The sequence below is a fragment of the Mustela erminea genome, chromosome 14 (assembly GCF_009829155.1).
Source record: "Mustela erminea isolate mMusErm1 chromosome 14, mMusErm1.Pri, whole genome shotgun sequence".
NCBI classification, from domain to species: domain Eukaryota; kingdom Metazoa; phylum Chordata; class Mammalia; order Carnivora; family Mustelidae; genus Mustela; species Mustela erminea.
Genome location: NC_045627.1, coordinates 52,745,838 through 52,764,808, shown reverse-complemented (window position 1 = coordinate 52,764,808; position 18,971 = coordinate 52,745,838). Strand labels below are relative to the sequence as shown.

The following is an 18,971-nucleotide window of genomic DNA, read 5'->3' as shown; positions in this document are numbered from 1 at the left end:
GGCTCCCCACTGAGCAGAGAGCCCGATGCGGGGCTCGATCCCAGCACCCTGGGACCACGACCTGAGCCAAAGGCAGAGGCCCAACCCACTGAGCCACCCAGGCGCGCCCCCATGTTTTAGTTTTAACTTTGCATTAATTCCAGCATTTCCCAACTGGTTGTGTTAAACGTTTGAAGGCCTTGGCTTAAGGCTTTCTGTAACCAATTTATGCCCAACTAAGCACAGGAAGTTGATTAGCAAACATTCCTGCTTTGTACCCAGTAACCAAGTAAGGCCAACGGTCAATCTGTATAAAGGAAAACAAACACAAGACGTGTGTTTCAGTTTTACCTTCTATCTTTTGGTCCTTACACAACTATTCCAGAAAGGGCAAGTATTATCTCTTCTCAACATAGGAAAACAAGGCCCAGATTATTAAAGGACCTTGTTTGTGGGGTACAGAGTTGGTTAGTGGCAGAACTAACATACTGAACTGACAATTACATTACAAATGGGACCAGCAAATTTTTCTTAAAGTGGCCAGAAAGTAGACATTTTAGGCTTTCAGGGCCCAAAGGCTATTATGTAGATAGTTACATAACCACTTAAAAAGTAACTACAATTGACCCTTGAACAGTGTAGAGTTAGGGGTGCCAACGTCCCACACAGTCAAAAATCCATGTACGTCTTCTGATACTCCAAAAACTAATACTCTACTGTTCACTGGAAGCCTTCCTGAATATATACACAATTGATGAACACGTATTTTGTGTGTTCACAAATTATTTATTCTTTATTTATTGCATTCTTACTTACTGCATTCTTAAAGCAAGCTAGAGAAAAGATTACTATAAAAATCATAAAAAAAATAACAGAATTATACTGAACGAAGAAAAATCATGTATAAGTTGACTCCTGCAGTTCAACCTCATGTTGTTCAAGGGTCAACTGTATTTAAAAATACAAAACACATTCTCAGCCTCCAGGCAGTAAACAGACAGGCATCTGTCTGGCCAGCAGAAGTTGCTGGCCTCTGCAGCCTTAACCTACACACTCACATGGTTACTACAGAATACATCCACATTTTTTTTGCACTATTTAAATTTAAATTTTGTTAAATTTATTTTAAAAATTGAGGTAAAAGACACATAAAATTGACCATTTTTAACTGTACAGCTCAATATTATTAAGTATATTGGCATTGTGCTGCCACCCCCCCAAACCATCTCCAGAGAATTTCATGTTGCAAAACTGAAACTATGTATCCATTAAACAGTAACTCCCCACTCCCCCTTCCAATCAACGCCTAATTTTTATTATGTTGATATATAGATATTTGCTCACTTAATTATTATTTTTAAAAAATTATTTACTTAATTATTTGAGAGAGAGAGAATGAGAGAGAGCATGAGAGGAGGAAGGTCAGAGGGAGAAGCAGACTCCCTGCTGAGCAGGAAGCCCAATATGGGACTCGATCCCAAGACCCTGGGATCACGACTTGAGCTCAAGAAGTCCCTTATCCAACTGAGCCACTCAGGCGCCCTCACTTTTTTAATTTTAGTAAAGTAGTTCACAGGCATAATTTTAAGTCAAAATAGTACTAAAAGATTTTAGTGATGCACAATGTGGCACACAAACCATCCTGTGAATTCCTAGTTCCCAAAGGCAACTACTTTCATTCTTTGCTCTTTACTTCTATGGTTTTAAATAACACAACTACCTTGCTATTTCTTGATTTTTCCATCTGAAATTTTATCTGACTTCCTACCAGGAAAACTGTGTTAAGCCTTGTAAGAACCATATAAAATGTGCTTATGGTGGGATTTAAGTCACTTACTTTCTATAGGTTATCCCATTTACAAGTCAGTGAGGGGAAAATATAGGTTGCCCTCATATAACAAAGTGAAATTCAGACAAGTTCCTCTCTGCATGTAGTGGTTTAGGGATCTAGTGGTAGTCGAGTCAAACCCAGTCTGATTCCAAAGCCCTTAGTCGTTTCACCACATTGAACTGCCTCCAGGATAGATTAAAAACAAAACAAAACAAAACTATCTATTAAAAGGGATAATAACAGTTGAGTTGGGCCTTATGGATGGACTGGATTTCAAATTTATGTGTTTGGTCATATGATATATATAAGGAAGTTATGGGGAAAAGCCTGAAAACATAGGACAGGATTAGAGCCTGGAAGGCCAGGGTGAAAAATTTAAGTTGAAAAGCATTATGTCACCATCAAAGGTTTTTGGACAGTGAGTACTAGAATTAGAACCATACTTGAGGAAGATTAAGCCAGAAATAGTGAACAGATAAGACAAACTGAAGGTAGAAACCTAAAATCAAAATGGCCAATGAAAAAGTTCTGCTACGGAAGTTTAGACTTGTGAGAAAAGGCAAATCAGGTGATGGATGGTGAACCTTATGAATGATGCAATGAGGGGATGATGAAGGCAAGGCGGAAACCAAAGGTGACTGAAGCTCTACAACAGGGGCTGTCTCCTGCCTTTTTTTCCTTTGCTCTCTCTGTTCAAGAGTGGAAGGAAGCAGGGTGTGTGGCTCCGGGCAGCAGAGCAGCGGGCTTTCGGGCTTCCCTCACAGGCGCTCCACCAGTCCTCTCCCAGCACTCCGAGTTTTACCAAGCAAGACAACACTTATTACATGATCTTACACCATCGCAGCTGTGTATGGATTTCAAATTTATGTGTTTTTATTATGGCTGCCTAGATGACTGTTCTCATTGGACTCCTTTTTTCACCAGATTCTTAGTCATTTTGGTGGTTGCTTTCCTGTGGTGGTATGGTGGCCCAGATCCCTTTGAGAATCTTAGGTTAAGTTTTAGAGGATTTATAAACCCTGACTTAACTAACATCTCCTGTGTAAACTGTACCCAGAACAACAGTGAAAGCTTACCTCTCTGTTATGATAAACAAGGCTTCCAAGTAAATGGAAATGCTTGTATTCAGAATGTACAACTTAAAGCCTAGTGAAGTCAAATTCTTTACAGTGGCCTATGAAGTTCCATCTTCTATCTGATTTGGTCCCTTGCCACTTTTATATCTCTAGATTCTACTACTCTCTCCTTCCCCCACTGCCTTTTTTTTTTTTTTTTTTTAAATATTTTATTTATTTATTTGAGAGAGAGAGAGATCACAAGTAGGCAGAGAGGCAGGTGGGGGGGGGGGGGCGGGGAGGGGAGAAGGCTTCCTGCTGAGCAGAAAGCCTCATGTGGGGCTCGATCCCAGGACCCAGGACCCTGAGATCATGACCTGAGCAGAGGCAGGCTTAACCCACTGAGCCACCCAGCCCCCCCACCCCCACTGCCTTTTAACCACCACTTCAGGGTCTTCATTCTGTTAGGCTTTACCTACATCACTGCTTCCAGACGTCCACCTTACGTGCTTCCTCATCTGTCTCTGTTCAAATATTCCCTCTCCTCGAAGCCAGTCTTAAACACATTGGTATAAGCAGTTTTGGGTGTATGCCATAGTTTGCTGTAGGTTAAATTCTTGAAAGATTACCTGAGCAAAGGATCTACGTATTTAAAACAGTAATAACTAATGCCAGTTGCTTGTTTACCTTTGCCAATATGCAGTGTCACCTACCATCACTTTTTTCTTTAAGTTTTTATTTTAATCACCTGGTGCTCATCACCAGTTCACTCCTCACTCCCCGCCACCAATTTAGCTGTTCAACCCATTCCCCAACCCACCTCAGGTCGGTAACCATCAGCTACTTATCATCACTTTTTAATTTATTTGACAGAGAAACACAGTGAGAAAGGGAATGCAAGCAGGGGGAATAGGAGAGGGAGAAGCAGGATTCCTGTTGAGCAGGGAACTGGATGCGGGGCTCGATCCCAGGACCCTGGGATCATGACCTGAGCCCAAGGCAGACGTCTAATGACTGACCCACCCAGGCACCCCTTTACCATCACTTTTTATTTTTATTTTTTTATAAGACACAGGCTTGCACTGAGTTTTAATTGCAAACATTAAAAAAATTTAACCACTCAGTGAATTATAAAACTTTGACAGTTAAATTGTACTTTCATTTACGAGGCATTTATTCATTATTTTGGTAGACCTGAAAGAAACTTTGCATACTTGTGTTTTCTGTTCTCATTTCAGAGGAATATTATGAAGAGGAGGTCTGAAGTATTTATAAATCAAAAGCCAGCGGAGCTGGAAGTGAAATATAAAGAGAACAAAGTCTATATGCAGCTGTGCTGAAAGAGCAGCAGTGGGTTTTAGCTCATGTTTTGGGTATGAAAACTGAGCTCTTCTCAAACAAAATGAAAACAGGTGCAAGAGTAAAGCTAAATCATGAAAAACCTAATTAGTTATTTTTAGCATGCCTCTTAATTTTCCTTTCCCCTGGTTTCTTGTCTTCTGAGCCTGAGTCTTGAACAGGTAACCTACTTGAGGGGGTGCCGGCGGTAAACGGGCCATGGAGGAAGTGTCAAGAAACATGAAAAAGCAAATCCGGCCGTAACTATATAGACAGTCTACCCAAACTGTTCAGCCACGTACCTACAGATAAATCCAACTATTGCAGAAAAAGAAAAATTCCCTGAAACATCTGTTTGGCTAGCTCTGGCCCTCGTAATCCATTTGTGTGGGCAGCGAGCTCAGATGCTCCAACATGACTGGCTGAGAAGGCTGGCGGCAGGGACTCGGGGACCGCACGCACCAGTATTTGATACCAGGGGCAGCTCGCAGAGCTGAGCAGTGGGATGGCTGTGGCCCCCTACCATCACTTTTTAAAAACCAGATGGTGAAAAATATTATCTTATCTTATTTTGCTTTACCCTGGTTGCTTGTGAAACTGAATGACTTCTACTGTTTAGTGGTGATTTGTATTTTTCCCTGAAGCACTCTGTCAACTCTACTCCATTTTCTAATTAAATTACTGGTTTAAGTGATCTGTCAAAATATTTCGTTTATTATAGCAGCTAGCCCTTTGCCTGTTACATACGTTATGTGCATTTTCATTTATGGGAAGAATACTGCTGCCAGAAATAGAAATAAAGAAGTTGTTAAGGAAGTCCTTTTAGCACATACAGTTTCATTCTAAAGGCCTGGCATTCACTGATACACATACCTATTAACAATAACTCTGACAGAATTTGCTTAATATGAAGAAATGTCTTTGTATATCCTTTTACTTTTATTTAGTTTGCTGTTCTAAGACTACCTTCTTAGGGAAGGCACAGAATGAATAGGCAGGGACTTTTTGTGAGGGAACAGGGAGTACCCATATCTTTTGGTCTCTGATGCCCTGTTCCTGATATCAGATAAATGACCTTTAAAGCCTTTAAAACATTAGTCTTAAGTTTATGAATGATAGTGAAACTAGAGCTGTTCATGTTTCGGTAGAATACTGGTCGTTACTATTTTTTCAAGGTATTATTTGAGAGAGAGAACACAAGTAGGGGGAACGGCAGAGAGGGAGAAGCAAACTCCCCACTGAGCATGCAGCCCAATGCAGGACTCGATCCCAGGACCCTGGGATCATGACCCAAGCTGAGGGCAGACACCTGAACCACACAGAAGCCTCAACACTGATCATTATTAAACAGATTTTCATATGCCACAGAAAAGCAAATAATTTTTCATACCCTTTGAAAATATTTACATAGATCCATTAAACAAGTATTAGGTATGAACTAAAATCACCTCCACAGAATTATTCCTTTTTTGGTCTGACAACTATCGATTTTCTCATGTATTTTTCCTCATGACTTTCTTTCCACTAAAGTAGCTCCATACCTACGTTGAGTCATACTACTTTAATTTTAAACCTTTTTAAAACTTGAGTTTCTATTGTTAAAAAATACATTGGGGATTGGAAATGTTTTAGGTTGGCAGTAATCAGCCATTCCCTAAATGTAAACTTCTGTCCTTAGGAGTTTATGCCGGCTCTAGTCCAAGAGTGCCTGAACTCTACTCCAAATCCCTGAATGTACAAGTTGGAAGTTGTATTTGTATTTCTGCCATACAAAATTCGTAATTCTGTGCTGTCTTATTAAGTTCACTCTAAACCAAAAATCAGTAAAACACACTGATCTGCCTTTGTAGACTGATTTTGATGTGTTGAGCTAAATTTAAATGGTTCAGCTAGGAAAGATGAGTCAACACTGGAATTCTAGGTCAGCAGTTATTAACTTCCCCTCTGCTTCATAATTGCAATGGAAGATGAAATCTACTGTCACCTGACACAGAATTAAGGGATAGTCTTTTTTTTTTTTTAATTTTTTAAATTTTATTTATTTATTTATTTATTTATTTTTAGGGATAGTCTTTTTTGCTTTTTCTTTACTGAACCAAGACCTTTCTCTTTTATAATTTATGTGGCAGGTGTGTCAGACTGTGTTACAAATGCCGTTACTGCAGGAAAGTTTTTGACACAGAAAGCTGGTCTCCCATTTCCTTCAAAATCAATCATTTGGCCTTTTCCTTTCTATCTTTTAAATATACATAGTATGTCCCAAGATATAATCCAGTACATTCTTATACCCCGGGCTGCCCTCAGCACAGGAAATGCCACAGTGGCTTGCCCTGAAGAAGACAGGGACTAGCGGGATGAGCTAAAACTTCAGTGCCCATCCAACTAGTACAGAAACAGCTGCCACTCAGCCCCAGGCATTTTCCAGTGTGAATAATGTAAGCTTGGTGTTTTCCATTTATTCAAAAGAAACTGGAATTCCAGATTTTTATGTGAAATCTTGTCTTTAAATATATATATATATATATATATATTTTTTTTTTTTTTAATATTTTATTTATTTTATTTGACAGACAGAGATTACAAGTAGGCAGAGAGGCAGGCAGAGAGAGAGAGGAGCACTGAGCAGAGAGACCGATGCGGGGCTCGATCCCAGGACCCTGGGATCATGACCTGAGCCGAAGGCAGAGGCTTTAACCCACTGAGCCACCCAGGCGCCCCTAAATATATTTTTTAATAAAGATTTTATTTATTTATTTGACAGACAGAGATCACAAGTAGGCAGAGAGGCAGGCAGAGAGAGAGGAGGAAGCAGGCTCCCTGCTGAGCAGAGAGCCTGATGCGGGGCTCAAGCCCAGGACTCTGGGATCATGACCTGAGCCGAAAGCAGAGGCTTTAACCCACTAAGCCACCCAGGAGTCCCTTGTTTTTAAATATTAATTGGATCTTTTGTAAACCCAGTTCGGGCCAGGTAAACTCTTGCTGAGTGTGTCCCTGTGCCAAGTTTTAAATTCTTCTGTCTGACCCCAAAGATTTTCCGAAAATTATATCTAGATTTTTAACAAGGTTTTTCTATGCCAAGGTAACATCTATGTGGACATAAAAGGTAGTTGCTGTCTCACTCTACCTAGGAGGTCCATTTATGCAAGTACACACGTGTGATTTTGTTGCAAGTACTGTGAGCTCTTAGGGATAAAATTCCAAATGTGGTCCATTTTCTTTTCTCTTTTTTCCCTTCTTTTTAAAGATTTATTTATTTATTTTAAAGAGAGAGGGAGAGAGAGAGAGAGAGAGAGAGAAAGAGAAAGAGGGAGAACGTGCACACACGTGCACATGGGAGAAAGGGAGATCATCCCAAGCCGACTCTACCCTGAGCAAGGAGTGATAGTGGGGCTCAGTCCCATGACCCTGGGATAATGACCTGGGCCAAAACCAAGAGCTGGATGTTCAACCTACTGAACCACTCAGGTGCCCCTGGTCCATTTTCAATAAAGGAAAAACCTCTTACTCTCAGATATATCAGGAAATCTTGATTTCATGATCCTCTTGAGTCTTGTCTTTTCTTCTAGTAAAAGTGAAGTAAAAATGCTACCTGATATTTGTGATGGAGGAATTACTAAAAAACAGATTTATTCAGTTAATCGTGTCTAATGCATAATAAAACAGAAGTTAATTCTCAAAAGCATGAGTACAGAACATATGTACTTTAAGCTTTTTTTTTTAAAGATTTTAAAGATTTTTAAAAGAATTTTTTTTAAAGATTTATTTGACAGACACAGATCACAAGTAGGCAGAGAAGCAGGCAAAGAGAGAGGAAGGGAAGCAGGCTCCCTGCTGAGCAGAGAGCCCGATACGGGGCTCGATCCCTGGACCCTGGGATCATGACCTGAGCCGAAGGCAGAGGCTTTAACCCACTGAGCCACCCAGGTGCCTAGCTATTAAACTGGGGTGTAATGATTATCATTTCAAAGTTTTAAATAAGTTATAGTAAGTGCTTATAGAAGTATAATCATAAGTCAGTGAATGTTAGTTTGTTTTCCATCCCAGAGGAGATATTTGATCTCCATGCAGGTCATTTTGGTTCAACTCTTAGGGTTCTGATTATTTTTTCAAAGTTGAGTTGTATTTAGTTCGCCCATCATTAAGGCATTATTCACAGTGGTCAAAAGTGGAAGCAATCCAACTATCCACTGACAGACGAATGGATAAACAAAATGGGGTAAATACATACAATGGAGTTTTATTCAGCCTTGAAAAGGAAATACTGAAGATGCTACAACATGGATGAACTTGAGGATATAATGCTACATGTGAAAAGACAGTCATAAGAAGACAAATACTGTATGATTTTCCTTACAAAGCTAAAGTACCTCAGAGTTCAGATTTATAGTTAGAAAGTAGGACGGTGGTTGCCAAGGGCTAAAGGAAGGGGAAAATGAGGAGTTTCTGTTTAATGGTTATAGAATTTCAGTTTCATAAGATGAAGAGAATTTCTGGAGTTAGATGGTGGTGATATTTTACAATGTATATATTAACTTAACATTTCTGAACTTACACTTAAAAAATAGTTCAGATGGTCAATATTATGTTTTGTATATTTTATCAAAATAAAAAAACCAAAATAAAACCCCAAACCCAAAACAACTATTAGGTTTTAGACAACACTCTGTTCCACTGCAAAAAATGTGTCAAGTATCCTTTAAAAACTGTGGATACCTAGTTTTTAAAGCATACTTCAAAGTATATTGAGAGAGAGCGCCTTCATTCAGTAGTACCTACCTGTACATTTATACAACATGCCTGTCATGGTTCCAGCTGCTATGGTGTTAAGGTCATCTTCTGCACCTCGTGTTTTCTCAATGATGACACCAAATGCACTATAGAGCAAAGCTACAGGGAAAATGGAACTGATCAGTAATAAGAGATTAAATGTCAGTACAGCAATTATATTTAGAGAAATATATCTTATAGACATTATATAAACATAAAGAATATATATATTCTTTATACACACACACACACACACACACACACTCACACACTATTTGTAACAGGAAAAGTCTGGCACCAAATAAAATGCCCACCAAAGGGCACAGACTAAGAAATGGACTTTCCATATAATGAAATACTGCATACTCAAAAAAAAGGAAAAAAAAGGCAAGAAAAACTACATTCACTAGCATGTAAAGCAGGGACATGTGTGTAAAACTTGGGAAATGCAAAGAAAATCTTTGGACTTTCTTCCAAAGAAGAAGAAGAAGAAGAAGAAGCAGCCTTTCTTCAGAAGGCTTCCGAAGAAACATGAATGGTAGCTAATTATAAAAAGTACCACTGGGGAGTCCCAGGAGAAATATTTTTAATCTTCACTTGTATTTTATTCATAATAGCTATACTTTGGATTTAGAAACAAAAACACACACGTTTCTACTGTAAGAAAAATGTTAACTTAAAAAAATTAAGGTATGGTTCCAGCCCATGTAAAAAACTAACACTAGCACTATTTAGTTTTAACAAAATGTTCCCCAGAACTACCTTTCTCCCACACCTGTAAAGATTCCTAGTAATCCTTTTCCTTATATTTTCTCAAAATTATACCATGTTTGACCCATCAATATTACACCAAACTCTGCCTTACAAATCCTGTGTGATGTTCTTATACTTCTATAAAAGGCTCTTACCAGTTCAACTTTTTTAACTGAAACTGAACTTGAGCAGAACATTGTGATTGATCATATTACACTGGGAACACACAAGGCAACTGGCCATCCCAATTCACCCACGACTGAGAGTTTCCTGGAGCATGAGATCTGCAGTGCTAAACGAAGACAGTCCCTGGACAGACCAGGATGGCTGACTAGGTATATAAGCATCCACACAGAAACAAAGAAGGGTGACACTGTATGGGGTGGGAGCAAAGGTGACATGAACAGGCTATGGAAGCAGTCATTTCCTAGGAAAAATGTACTGCTTCTAAATCCCGTGGCAAAGCTGGGATATTATTCTCTCACAACAGATGCCTCTTCTATTTTTTCAGTAAGATGCTTGCATTTTATTTTACTTAATCTGCCACCAATAAAAGATTTTCAGACTTTCAACTAATTTACAAAAACACAGCTGTTAGTGTAGGCACCACAGGTAGTATAATTTTTAAAAGCCATGAGTCATCAAAAGAGTCAATCATTCATAAACAATATAATATGAAATACTTTGGTCCTAAGTCCTACTAAATGACCCTTTAATTAGAACTACAAACGTCTTTCTTATCTACAAAGGCCCTATTGCAACTCTGTAAATTAGGTCTGGGAAATCTCCGAGGTAAAGAGAATGCTGAATGGGTTATTAGGAAAACATACAAAGAGGGATGAATTAATCATATCTTACTACAGAACCTCTGAACCTTTCCTAACATACAAAGGCATATGACTTGGACCTAAATTATCTGGATTTTCTATCTACTTAAAACATGATTTGGTAACTTGCTTGGACAGGAGAGTACGTAATATTGAAAAAGACTTTTAAAACATTGAGAAATGGTATTATTATTACTTTGTTATATTGTTCATTGTCTTTTCCTAAGTATTTACACTATTCATTACAATAGATTTAACTAAAATTTTTAATATCCTGAGGCCAGAATTTTGATTAAATTGCTCATGATAAATATACATTCTTTCTTTGCATTAATGATTTATTATTAAGTGAGATTTCTACTTACCCAGAGAACCTAGAGTATTAGCCCAAAGTGCCCCTTGCCTAGTCACCATGTTCAAAATCCTACCAGGGCAGAAAGAGAAAGAATTTGTGCTTAGAATCACCATTTCTCTAATGTGAAAAATCATAACTATAGCTATTTACAATGTATTAATCCAACAGCCAAAGTTTTCTTAATTTTATTTATTTTTTATTTTTAAAAGATTTTATTTATTGGGGCGCTTGGGTAACTCAGTCACTAAGTGTCTGCCTTTGGCTCGGGTCATGATCCTGGGATCCTGGGACTGAGCTTCTCCCTCTCCCACTCCCCCTGCTTGTGTTCCCTCTCTCAGTGTCTCTGTCAAAAAAAGGAAAAAAATCTTAAATTTATTTATTTGAGAGACACAGAGAGAGAGGAAGAGAGAGCACAAGCAGCAGAAAGGGGAGAGGCAGATAGCCTGATGGGGGCTTGATTCTGGGACCCTGGGATCATGACCTGAGCCAAAGGCAGACGCTTAACAAGCCGAGCTACTCAGGTGCCCATAGTTATTTTTAAAAAGATTTACTGACTTATTTTAGAGAGACAGCAGGAGCAGGGGGGAGGGGCAGAGGGAGATGGAGAGCAGCAGACACCCCACTGAGGCAGAGCTTGATCCCAAGACAACCTTGATCATGACCTGAGCTGAAATCAAGACTCAGATGCCCAACCAACTGAGCAACCCACGTGCCCTCCAAAGTTCTATTAATTTAATTTTATTTTTAAGATTTGTACTTATTTGACAGAGGCAGTGAGAGAGGGAACACAAGCAGGGGGACTGGGAAAGGGAGAAACAGATTCCCCTTCGGGCAGGGAGCCCAATGTGGGGCTTGATCTCAGGACCCCGGGATTATAACCTGAGCTGAAGGCAGACACTTAACGACTGAGCCACCCAGGTGCCCCCAGTTTTCTTTTTCTTTCTTTCTTTCTTTTTTTTTTTTTTTTAAGATTATTTATTTATTTGACAGAGAGAGATCATAAGCAGGTAGGGAGGCAGGCAGACAGAGATGGGGAGGCAGGTTCCCCGCAGAGCAGAGAGCCTGACCCGGGGCCCGATCCCAGGACCCTGAGACCATGACCCAAGCCGAAGGCAGAGGCCCAACCCACTGAGCCACCGAGGCGCCCCCAATTTTCTTAACTCAGTATCTCCTCAGAATTTATTAAGGATGATTATATAAATATAAATAACGGTTAAACCTCAAACATTTTCAGGCAGTGAGTAAAGAAATTTATTATTTTTAAATATAAGGCAAATATAGAAAGGCTCTGAATGACAACCTAGAATGTATTTTATAAAAAAGCTTATAGTAATTGATTTACATTAAAAATACCATTATAAGGGCGCCTGGGTGGCTCAGTGGGCTAAGCCGCTGCCTTCGGCTCAGGTCATGGTCCCAGAGTCCTGGGATCGAGCCCTGCATCGGGCTCTCTGCTCAGCAGGGAGCCTGCTTCCTCCTCTCTCTCTGCCTGCCTCTCTGCCTGCCTGTCATCTCTCTCTGTCAAATAAATAAATAAAATCTTTTTTTAAAAAAAAAATAAATAAATAAAAATAAAAATAAAAATACCATTATAACGGACAAATTAGCTTACAATTAAGTTTTTTAGGGAAGAATATACTTTGGATGTTAAATGGGATCAAAGCGTGGGATACTATAGAATATAAAGCAGAATTAAAGGGAAATACTCAAAGAGAACGGAAAAGCTGTCCAACTAGAATGCATGGAGAAAGCATCCTGTGTCTGCTCCCAGGCTAGAGCGAAGCGGCCAGAGTGAACGCTCAGCACACTCTCAAGGAAGCACAGTTCTGCCTTGCACCAGTGCCAGCTGTCACCAGAACAGTGACAGAGGCAACTGGAGGAAGAAGACAGGACATTCCTCTCCCAGCAGTGTAACACCATCACAGGAATGGGTCTATCCGGACAGCTGACTACTGCTGGAAATTATGGAATTACAGTAAGAGTGAAAAAACTTATTTAATGCAATTAAAATCTCACTTAAATTAATGCCCAAATAACAAAAATTTGTATTATTTCTAAAAGGCTTTTAAAAAATATTAGTAATGAAGTATATTGTTTCTAATTAATTCTGTTACATATTTCCTAACATTTTAAGTTCAGCATATTGTTGTCCTATGTAACACTTTTGTAAAACTAGTAATTTTCATTACTGCACTGCTGGAAGCACTGCAAACTGGTGAAATTGTCTGGCGTATGACTGGGCAATGCATCTCCACATACTGGGCCCTTATTAATCACCTCTCAATAACCCTTCAAGGCCGAAAGCAGAAAAAACTTACCTAAGATCACAAAACAGTAAGTAATGAAACTAGGCTTTGAAGCTACATAGATCTGTCTGGCCCCAAACCTTATCTTCTTTCCATTTTTAGAGGCTGTCTCCTATTTTATTAATTTTATTTTTCGAAGACTTTATTTACTTATTTGAGGGAGAATGCAAGAGAGCACAAGAGGGGATGAGGGATAGAGGTGGGGAGGGAGAAGTAGACTCCTCTTTGTACAGGGAGCCCAAAGCAGGGGTCATTCCCAGGACCCTGAGATCATAAACTGAGCCAAAGGCAGCAACTTAACTGACTGAGCCACCCAGGTGCTCCAGCTGTCTCCTATTTTAAACACTTCCTATTTAGTAAGATCAGAATTGTTATATAAAAATGATATATTTAAAAAATCTTATCTAAAAAATACAAACCAATTTGACTCTCTCCAAAAATTACTATCACTGTTTTAAGAAACAAAATTTATCTTTCCCAGGAGACCTTCCACTTTCTTTCCTTTTTTTTTTTTCCTTAAGATTTTATTTATTTGACCAAGAGAGACAGTGAGAGAGGTTAACACAAGCACGGGGAATGGAAGAGGGAGAAGCAGGCTTCCTGCTGAGCAGGGAGCCCAACAGGGGGCTCGATCTCAGGACCCTGGGACCGTGAACTGAGATGAAGGCAAATGCTTAAGGACTGAGCCACCCAGGTGCCTGGACCATCCACTTTCATATTTAATATGATGTTAGGGACTTGCTTTAAAGTAATATGGGAGAGAAGAATGAGATGGAGCACAATTGGTCCCAATCCTGGTTGACTGTTGAGGATGGATTATGGTTCATGGGTCTTTCACTGTACTATTCTGTCTACTTTGGTATATTTAAAAAAATTTTCTATAACACAAAAAAGTCAAAAATAAAAAGTACTAGAATAAGGGACAAATATATTTTTAAAAGATTTTATTTACTTATTTGACAGTGAGAGGGAGAACAAGAGTGAAAGCACCTGAGAGCAGAGGCAGGGGAGTGGCAGGCAGAGGAAAAAGGAGAAGCAGGCTCCCCCATGAGCAGGGAACCTATTATGGGGCTCAATCCTAGGGCCCTGGGATCATGACCTTAGCCGAAGGTAGACACTTAACTGACTGTGCCACCCAGGTGCCCCGGAGTAAGGGACAAATATTAATATAAATGTAAAAATATTCAAGGATGTGGCTTAGTAAAGCCAAGATCTACATCCTAACAGGAATATGAGAAACTTGACAAGCCTTCAGGATTCCCAACATCTAATTTAGCAAACCTGCTGCCACCTGCTGGCTAAATAACATACAAAGAAAATGGAGTTTAATGTGTCCTAAAGCAAAACCAGAAGGCATAAAATTATGTAAAACTAAACATCGAATTATTTAGAGAGTATCTACATGGACTGGTCATGTTTATTTCTTAGGCAGGGTGAAGACATCTGTACTTTCCTTTCTTTAGCCTTCTTTCAGAAACGGGGTGTGAACTCAGTAAGTAGTTCAATTCAAATGACAGCATATCCAGCAACCACTCTTACATGCTTTTTTTTTTACTACCAAGTCCTGTGGTTTTTGCATGCCCTCGAACAATCCAAATAATGAAGCAACTCAACAACTTGAAAAGAATGCCATATAGGCCTACAGAATGAAAAGGTAGGTAAGTTAGGTTGGGGTAGCACCAGCTAATTGAGGGACACAGACCAAAAATCACTCCTTTTAAAATGTTAGCCTCATTCTGGCTCAATGGTTTAAGCATCTGCCTTCGGCTCAGGTCATGATCCTGGGGTCCTGCATTGGGTTCCTGGCTCAGTGGGGAGCCTGATTCTCCCTTTACCCTTTCTCCCTGCTTGTGGTATCTTTCACTCTCACTTAAATAAATAAATAAAATCTTTTAAAAAAAAAACAAACAAAACAAACCTTAGCCTCAGTAACCTGATTCCTTAGTTTCTTTTATTTTGATTAAGTAAATTAAAAAAATCGATCAAAATGGATGTCAATCCTCTAAACATGTGTAATCTCAAGATTGTGTTCATCAGGTCAACAAAGTAGAGGTTAATATTCAAACACCACTACATGAGATGATTACATAAGACTTACTGTACGTTTCTCGGTTTGGACCAGGACATGTTCTGGGTTTCCTTCAATCCTAGCCGTAGACCATTCATCGCTCCAAATGCAGCCCCTAGTGAATCATAGTAAAAAACAACTGCACTTCAGATTCTTTTTTACTTGTATTTAATAGGAAAAAATAAAAAATGTAAATAATGATCATTTACTTATTTACTATTATTAAAAATTCTACTTTTAAGTAATCTACACATCTAACATGAAACATAAACTTAAAACCCCAAGATCAAGAGTCACATGGTCCACTGAGTCAGCCAGGTGGCCCTCAATAATGATTTTTTAAAACCCTGAAACCAGTACTTGAATTGCTTTTGATTTTAAGAACTTTTGCCAACTTGGATTGAGGACAGTGAAAAAATTATCATACCCACCTGTCATACAGCATCCTCCAATGGTAAAGAAGGCCAGCTCAAATCTGCCCCGGGTTTTATTAGCTCCAGTCGGTAAAATAAACTCATCTGTATCCTAAAGGGGCAATAACAAAAAACAAGCTGAGCTCCCCTCAAAACCCAGTACTTAAAAAGTGTTTTTTAATTTGTCAAATTAACAAAAGTAAAACCTGAGATTAACTAAACCTCAACTATACTTAGTCAAACATAAATTAAAACTTTCTGCAACAGCAATACCTAAATCAAAGTGAAGTGAAATGAACTACACATACAGTTACACTCATTAGTTTTTAGGAGGCATTCTCATCAGAACTTTGCTTTTGAATTAAGTTTGACCAATTGTATGTAATTTGCCCTACTTAATGATAAATATGATGCAACATGCAAGAGAGTTTAGGAAGACCAGCTCTAGAGAAAGGTAAACGGAAAGGTAAGAGAAGTAACGGTTTATTCGGTTGAGATACCACTGTGGAAAAAGAACTCTCATTCTATAGCTACTATTTATCAAGCATAATTTTACTATTATCATAAAAAATGAGCAGAAACTATAAAAGCATAACAGATTAGATCAATTATGCAAGGGCAAAACTACCTTCTTAATTCTTAACAGTTTGGGGAAGCATCTATTTTAATAATCTTAAAACAGCTAGTTTTCTAGTAAATGCATATACAAATTTGGTATGAAACCCATGAAGACTATTTAAGAATTTTAGGTTGAAAATGCTAACTGTAAGTGCACAATATGATTAATTCTATAATACAATACACTCATACAGAACACATTCAATACAGGTTTGCCAAGCTTTCTATACAAAAATGGTTAAAATAAGCCATAAGCACACACGGCTGGCAATTTGCTAACAAGTAAACATCACTTTACCAAATATGGAACTTCAGTAAATGCATTCCTGATTAGGAAAACTGCAGCTATGCACTGGTTTTTGATTTCTGGCTTATGCATACATTCTCACCAAAAAGTGCACAAATAAGCAAGCACATCTACTTTCATCACATAAAAACAGTCTGTTGGGCAATAATAAGCCAACTCTGAAGAGATCCCGTATCATGATATACATGGTTTCTCAAAAGTTTTGGACCTTTAAAGATTTTATTTATTTATTTGACAGACAGAAATCACAAGCAGGCAGAGGCAGGCAGAGGAGGAAGCAGGCTCCCTGCTGAGCAGACAGCCGGATGTGGGGCTAGATCCCAGGACCCTGGGATCATGACCTGAGCCGAAGGCAGAGGCCTTAACCCACTGAAGCCACCCGGGTGCCCCAGTTTTGGACCTTTAAATTAATCACTTAATTTTAAACTGTACTTCTGGCTTGGAATTTTTAGAAATGCTATACTTAATGAGGTATATAATTCTTCAACCTAGAAATGGATCGCTAATTACAAATAGAAAATTTTTTTTAAAAGGTCCTGATGAAGATTAATAAGCAAAGTGCATGTTATCACCAACTCAACTCTTTGCTAGGGTCAACCATAATAAAAGTACTAAAAGGACGAAGGCAAATGTACATCAGTTCACACACAGAGCCTCTTGAAAACAATTTCATGGTTAGCTGTCATTGGGGCTTAATCTTTTAAATGCAATTAGAATGCACTGTTTCAGTCCTTAATTTTTAAAAAAGATTTTATTTCTTTACTTGACAGAGACAGAGATAGTGAAAGAACATGAGTGGTGGTGGGGGATGGGGTGGTGGGGAGAGGGAGAAGTAGGCTCCCTTCCGAGCAGGGAGCTGGATGCATAGCAGGAATCCATCCCAGGACCCTGGGATCATGACCTGAGCTGAAGGCAGATGTTTAACTGAATGAACCACCCAAGAGCTCCTTAAATGTACTGCTTCACGTAACAAAAATCTGCAAAGACTTTTTTGAGGGAGGGGACACTGGACAAATTACATTAATCCTGGGAGAAAATGAAAAGTCTTTTGGCTTTCTATAAAAATGTGATTAATAGCTTTTTATGTTATGAAAAAAACTTCTGCAAGCCAAATTTGAACTGCAAGAAATAAGCACTTAACAGGTTGCTCTTGAAGTAAAGATAACACATGGATGTAGGGAAGATACACTGAAACGTTCTTGTGCTGAGGACACAGTGTAACAATCACCAGTACCACTGTTTGCCACACAGAAGAGAAACGCATCCAAGGATGGGAACCACTGTACCTGATAAAATAGTCGGAAGGCCAAGATTATGTGAAATATTTATATTTCAACTGGAGATACTGGATGTTAGAAATATTCAAATTCATCTTGTTTTTATATTGGATGTTCATCTGGCCTAAAAAGCGGAAGATTATCTACCAAATGTAATTTTTAATTTATCAGTGACGATGCAAAGGTGGGGACAACACAAAGCAATAGTAAGAGAAACCACAAATAGTGTCTCAGATAAAAGTTGTTGACAAAAACCAGTAGATGGTGAGTACACCTGTAGTACTTAAGATGTCTCTGTACTTCAGAAGTATGGAAAACTGTTCCATAAAATTCAGTTTTAACTAAGGTAACCTTTAAATTTAGGCTTTCCATAGTTTTTATAATGAGATGAGAAAAACTTCTCAATTCTGAAACCCCTTTGCATTTGAATGGAAAAGGTCACTACAAATGTCTGTGATTAAGCAAGAATCCCAAGCCCCACCTAGCACTGCAGGGTCACAGTGTTATGTATTTATTTATTTATTATTTTTTATTAGCATATAATGTATTATTAGCCCCAGGGGTACAGGTCTGTGAATTGCCAGGTTATACACTTCACAGCATTCACCATATTTTTAAATGGAGCTACAGTACAACCTTTAAGCCTACATTCAACATTGAAGCAAAACACATGTGACTAGTTTTGAAATTTTGAGTAAAATACTGAAAGAGATACTCTTGAAATAAAATCAATAAACATACACTACAGATATTTGACAAACATTTCCTGCAAAAACAAACAAGTCTTAAGTCCCAAATCAACTTGCTTCTATTGAAACACACTGAACAAGAAATGCAGCCAATTACTGTCAGTGATTCAACTTGAAACAAAAAGTCCCAACCACTACTCTTAAAAAACCACCCCAAAACCCATCCTATTTACTAATATGTAATTCAAATACTATATTATTCACCTATTTAAAGTGTATAATTCAATGGTTCAGTATTATACAACAAAGACTACCATCTTTAGAGCATTTTCACTATCCCAAAAAGAACCCCATACCTGTTAGCAGTCGTTCCCCATTTCTCCCCTAC

General features: G+C 38.6%; 1 protein-coding gene, 1 non-coding gene and 1 pseudogene across 2 annotated transcripts in view; all 3 read right to left on the bottom strand.

Annotated features, from left to right (window-relative positions):
- The window catches only part of TIMM23B (translocase of inner mitochondrial membrane 23 homolog B), a 31,550-nt gene that overhangs the window by 2,751 nt on the left and 9,828 nt on the right, over positions 1-18,971 (bottom strand). Inside the window, exons 3-6 of the mRNA XM_032312686.1 lie at positions 15,711-15,804; positions 15,310-15,394; positions 10,916-10,974; positions 8,980-9,090 (exon numbers count right to left, since the gene is read on the bottom strand). Coding sequence (XP_032168577.1) covers positions 8,980-9,090; positions 10,916-10,974; positions 15,310-15,394; positions 15,711-15,804 — 349 coding nt within the window. The remainder of the gene's footprint in view (positions 1-8,979; positions 9,091-10,915; positions 10,975-15,309; positions 15,395-15,710; positions 15,805-18,971) is intronic.
- Positions 3,923-6,208, bottom strand: LOC116573057 (annotated as a pseudogene).
- Positions 12,662-12,865, bottom strand: LOC116573805. The gene has a single exon (XR_004279013.1). It is a non-coding gene; the product is annotated as a small nucleolar RNA SNORA74 (small nucleolar RNA).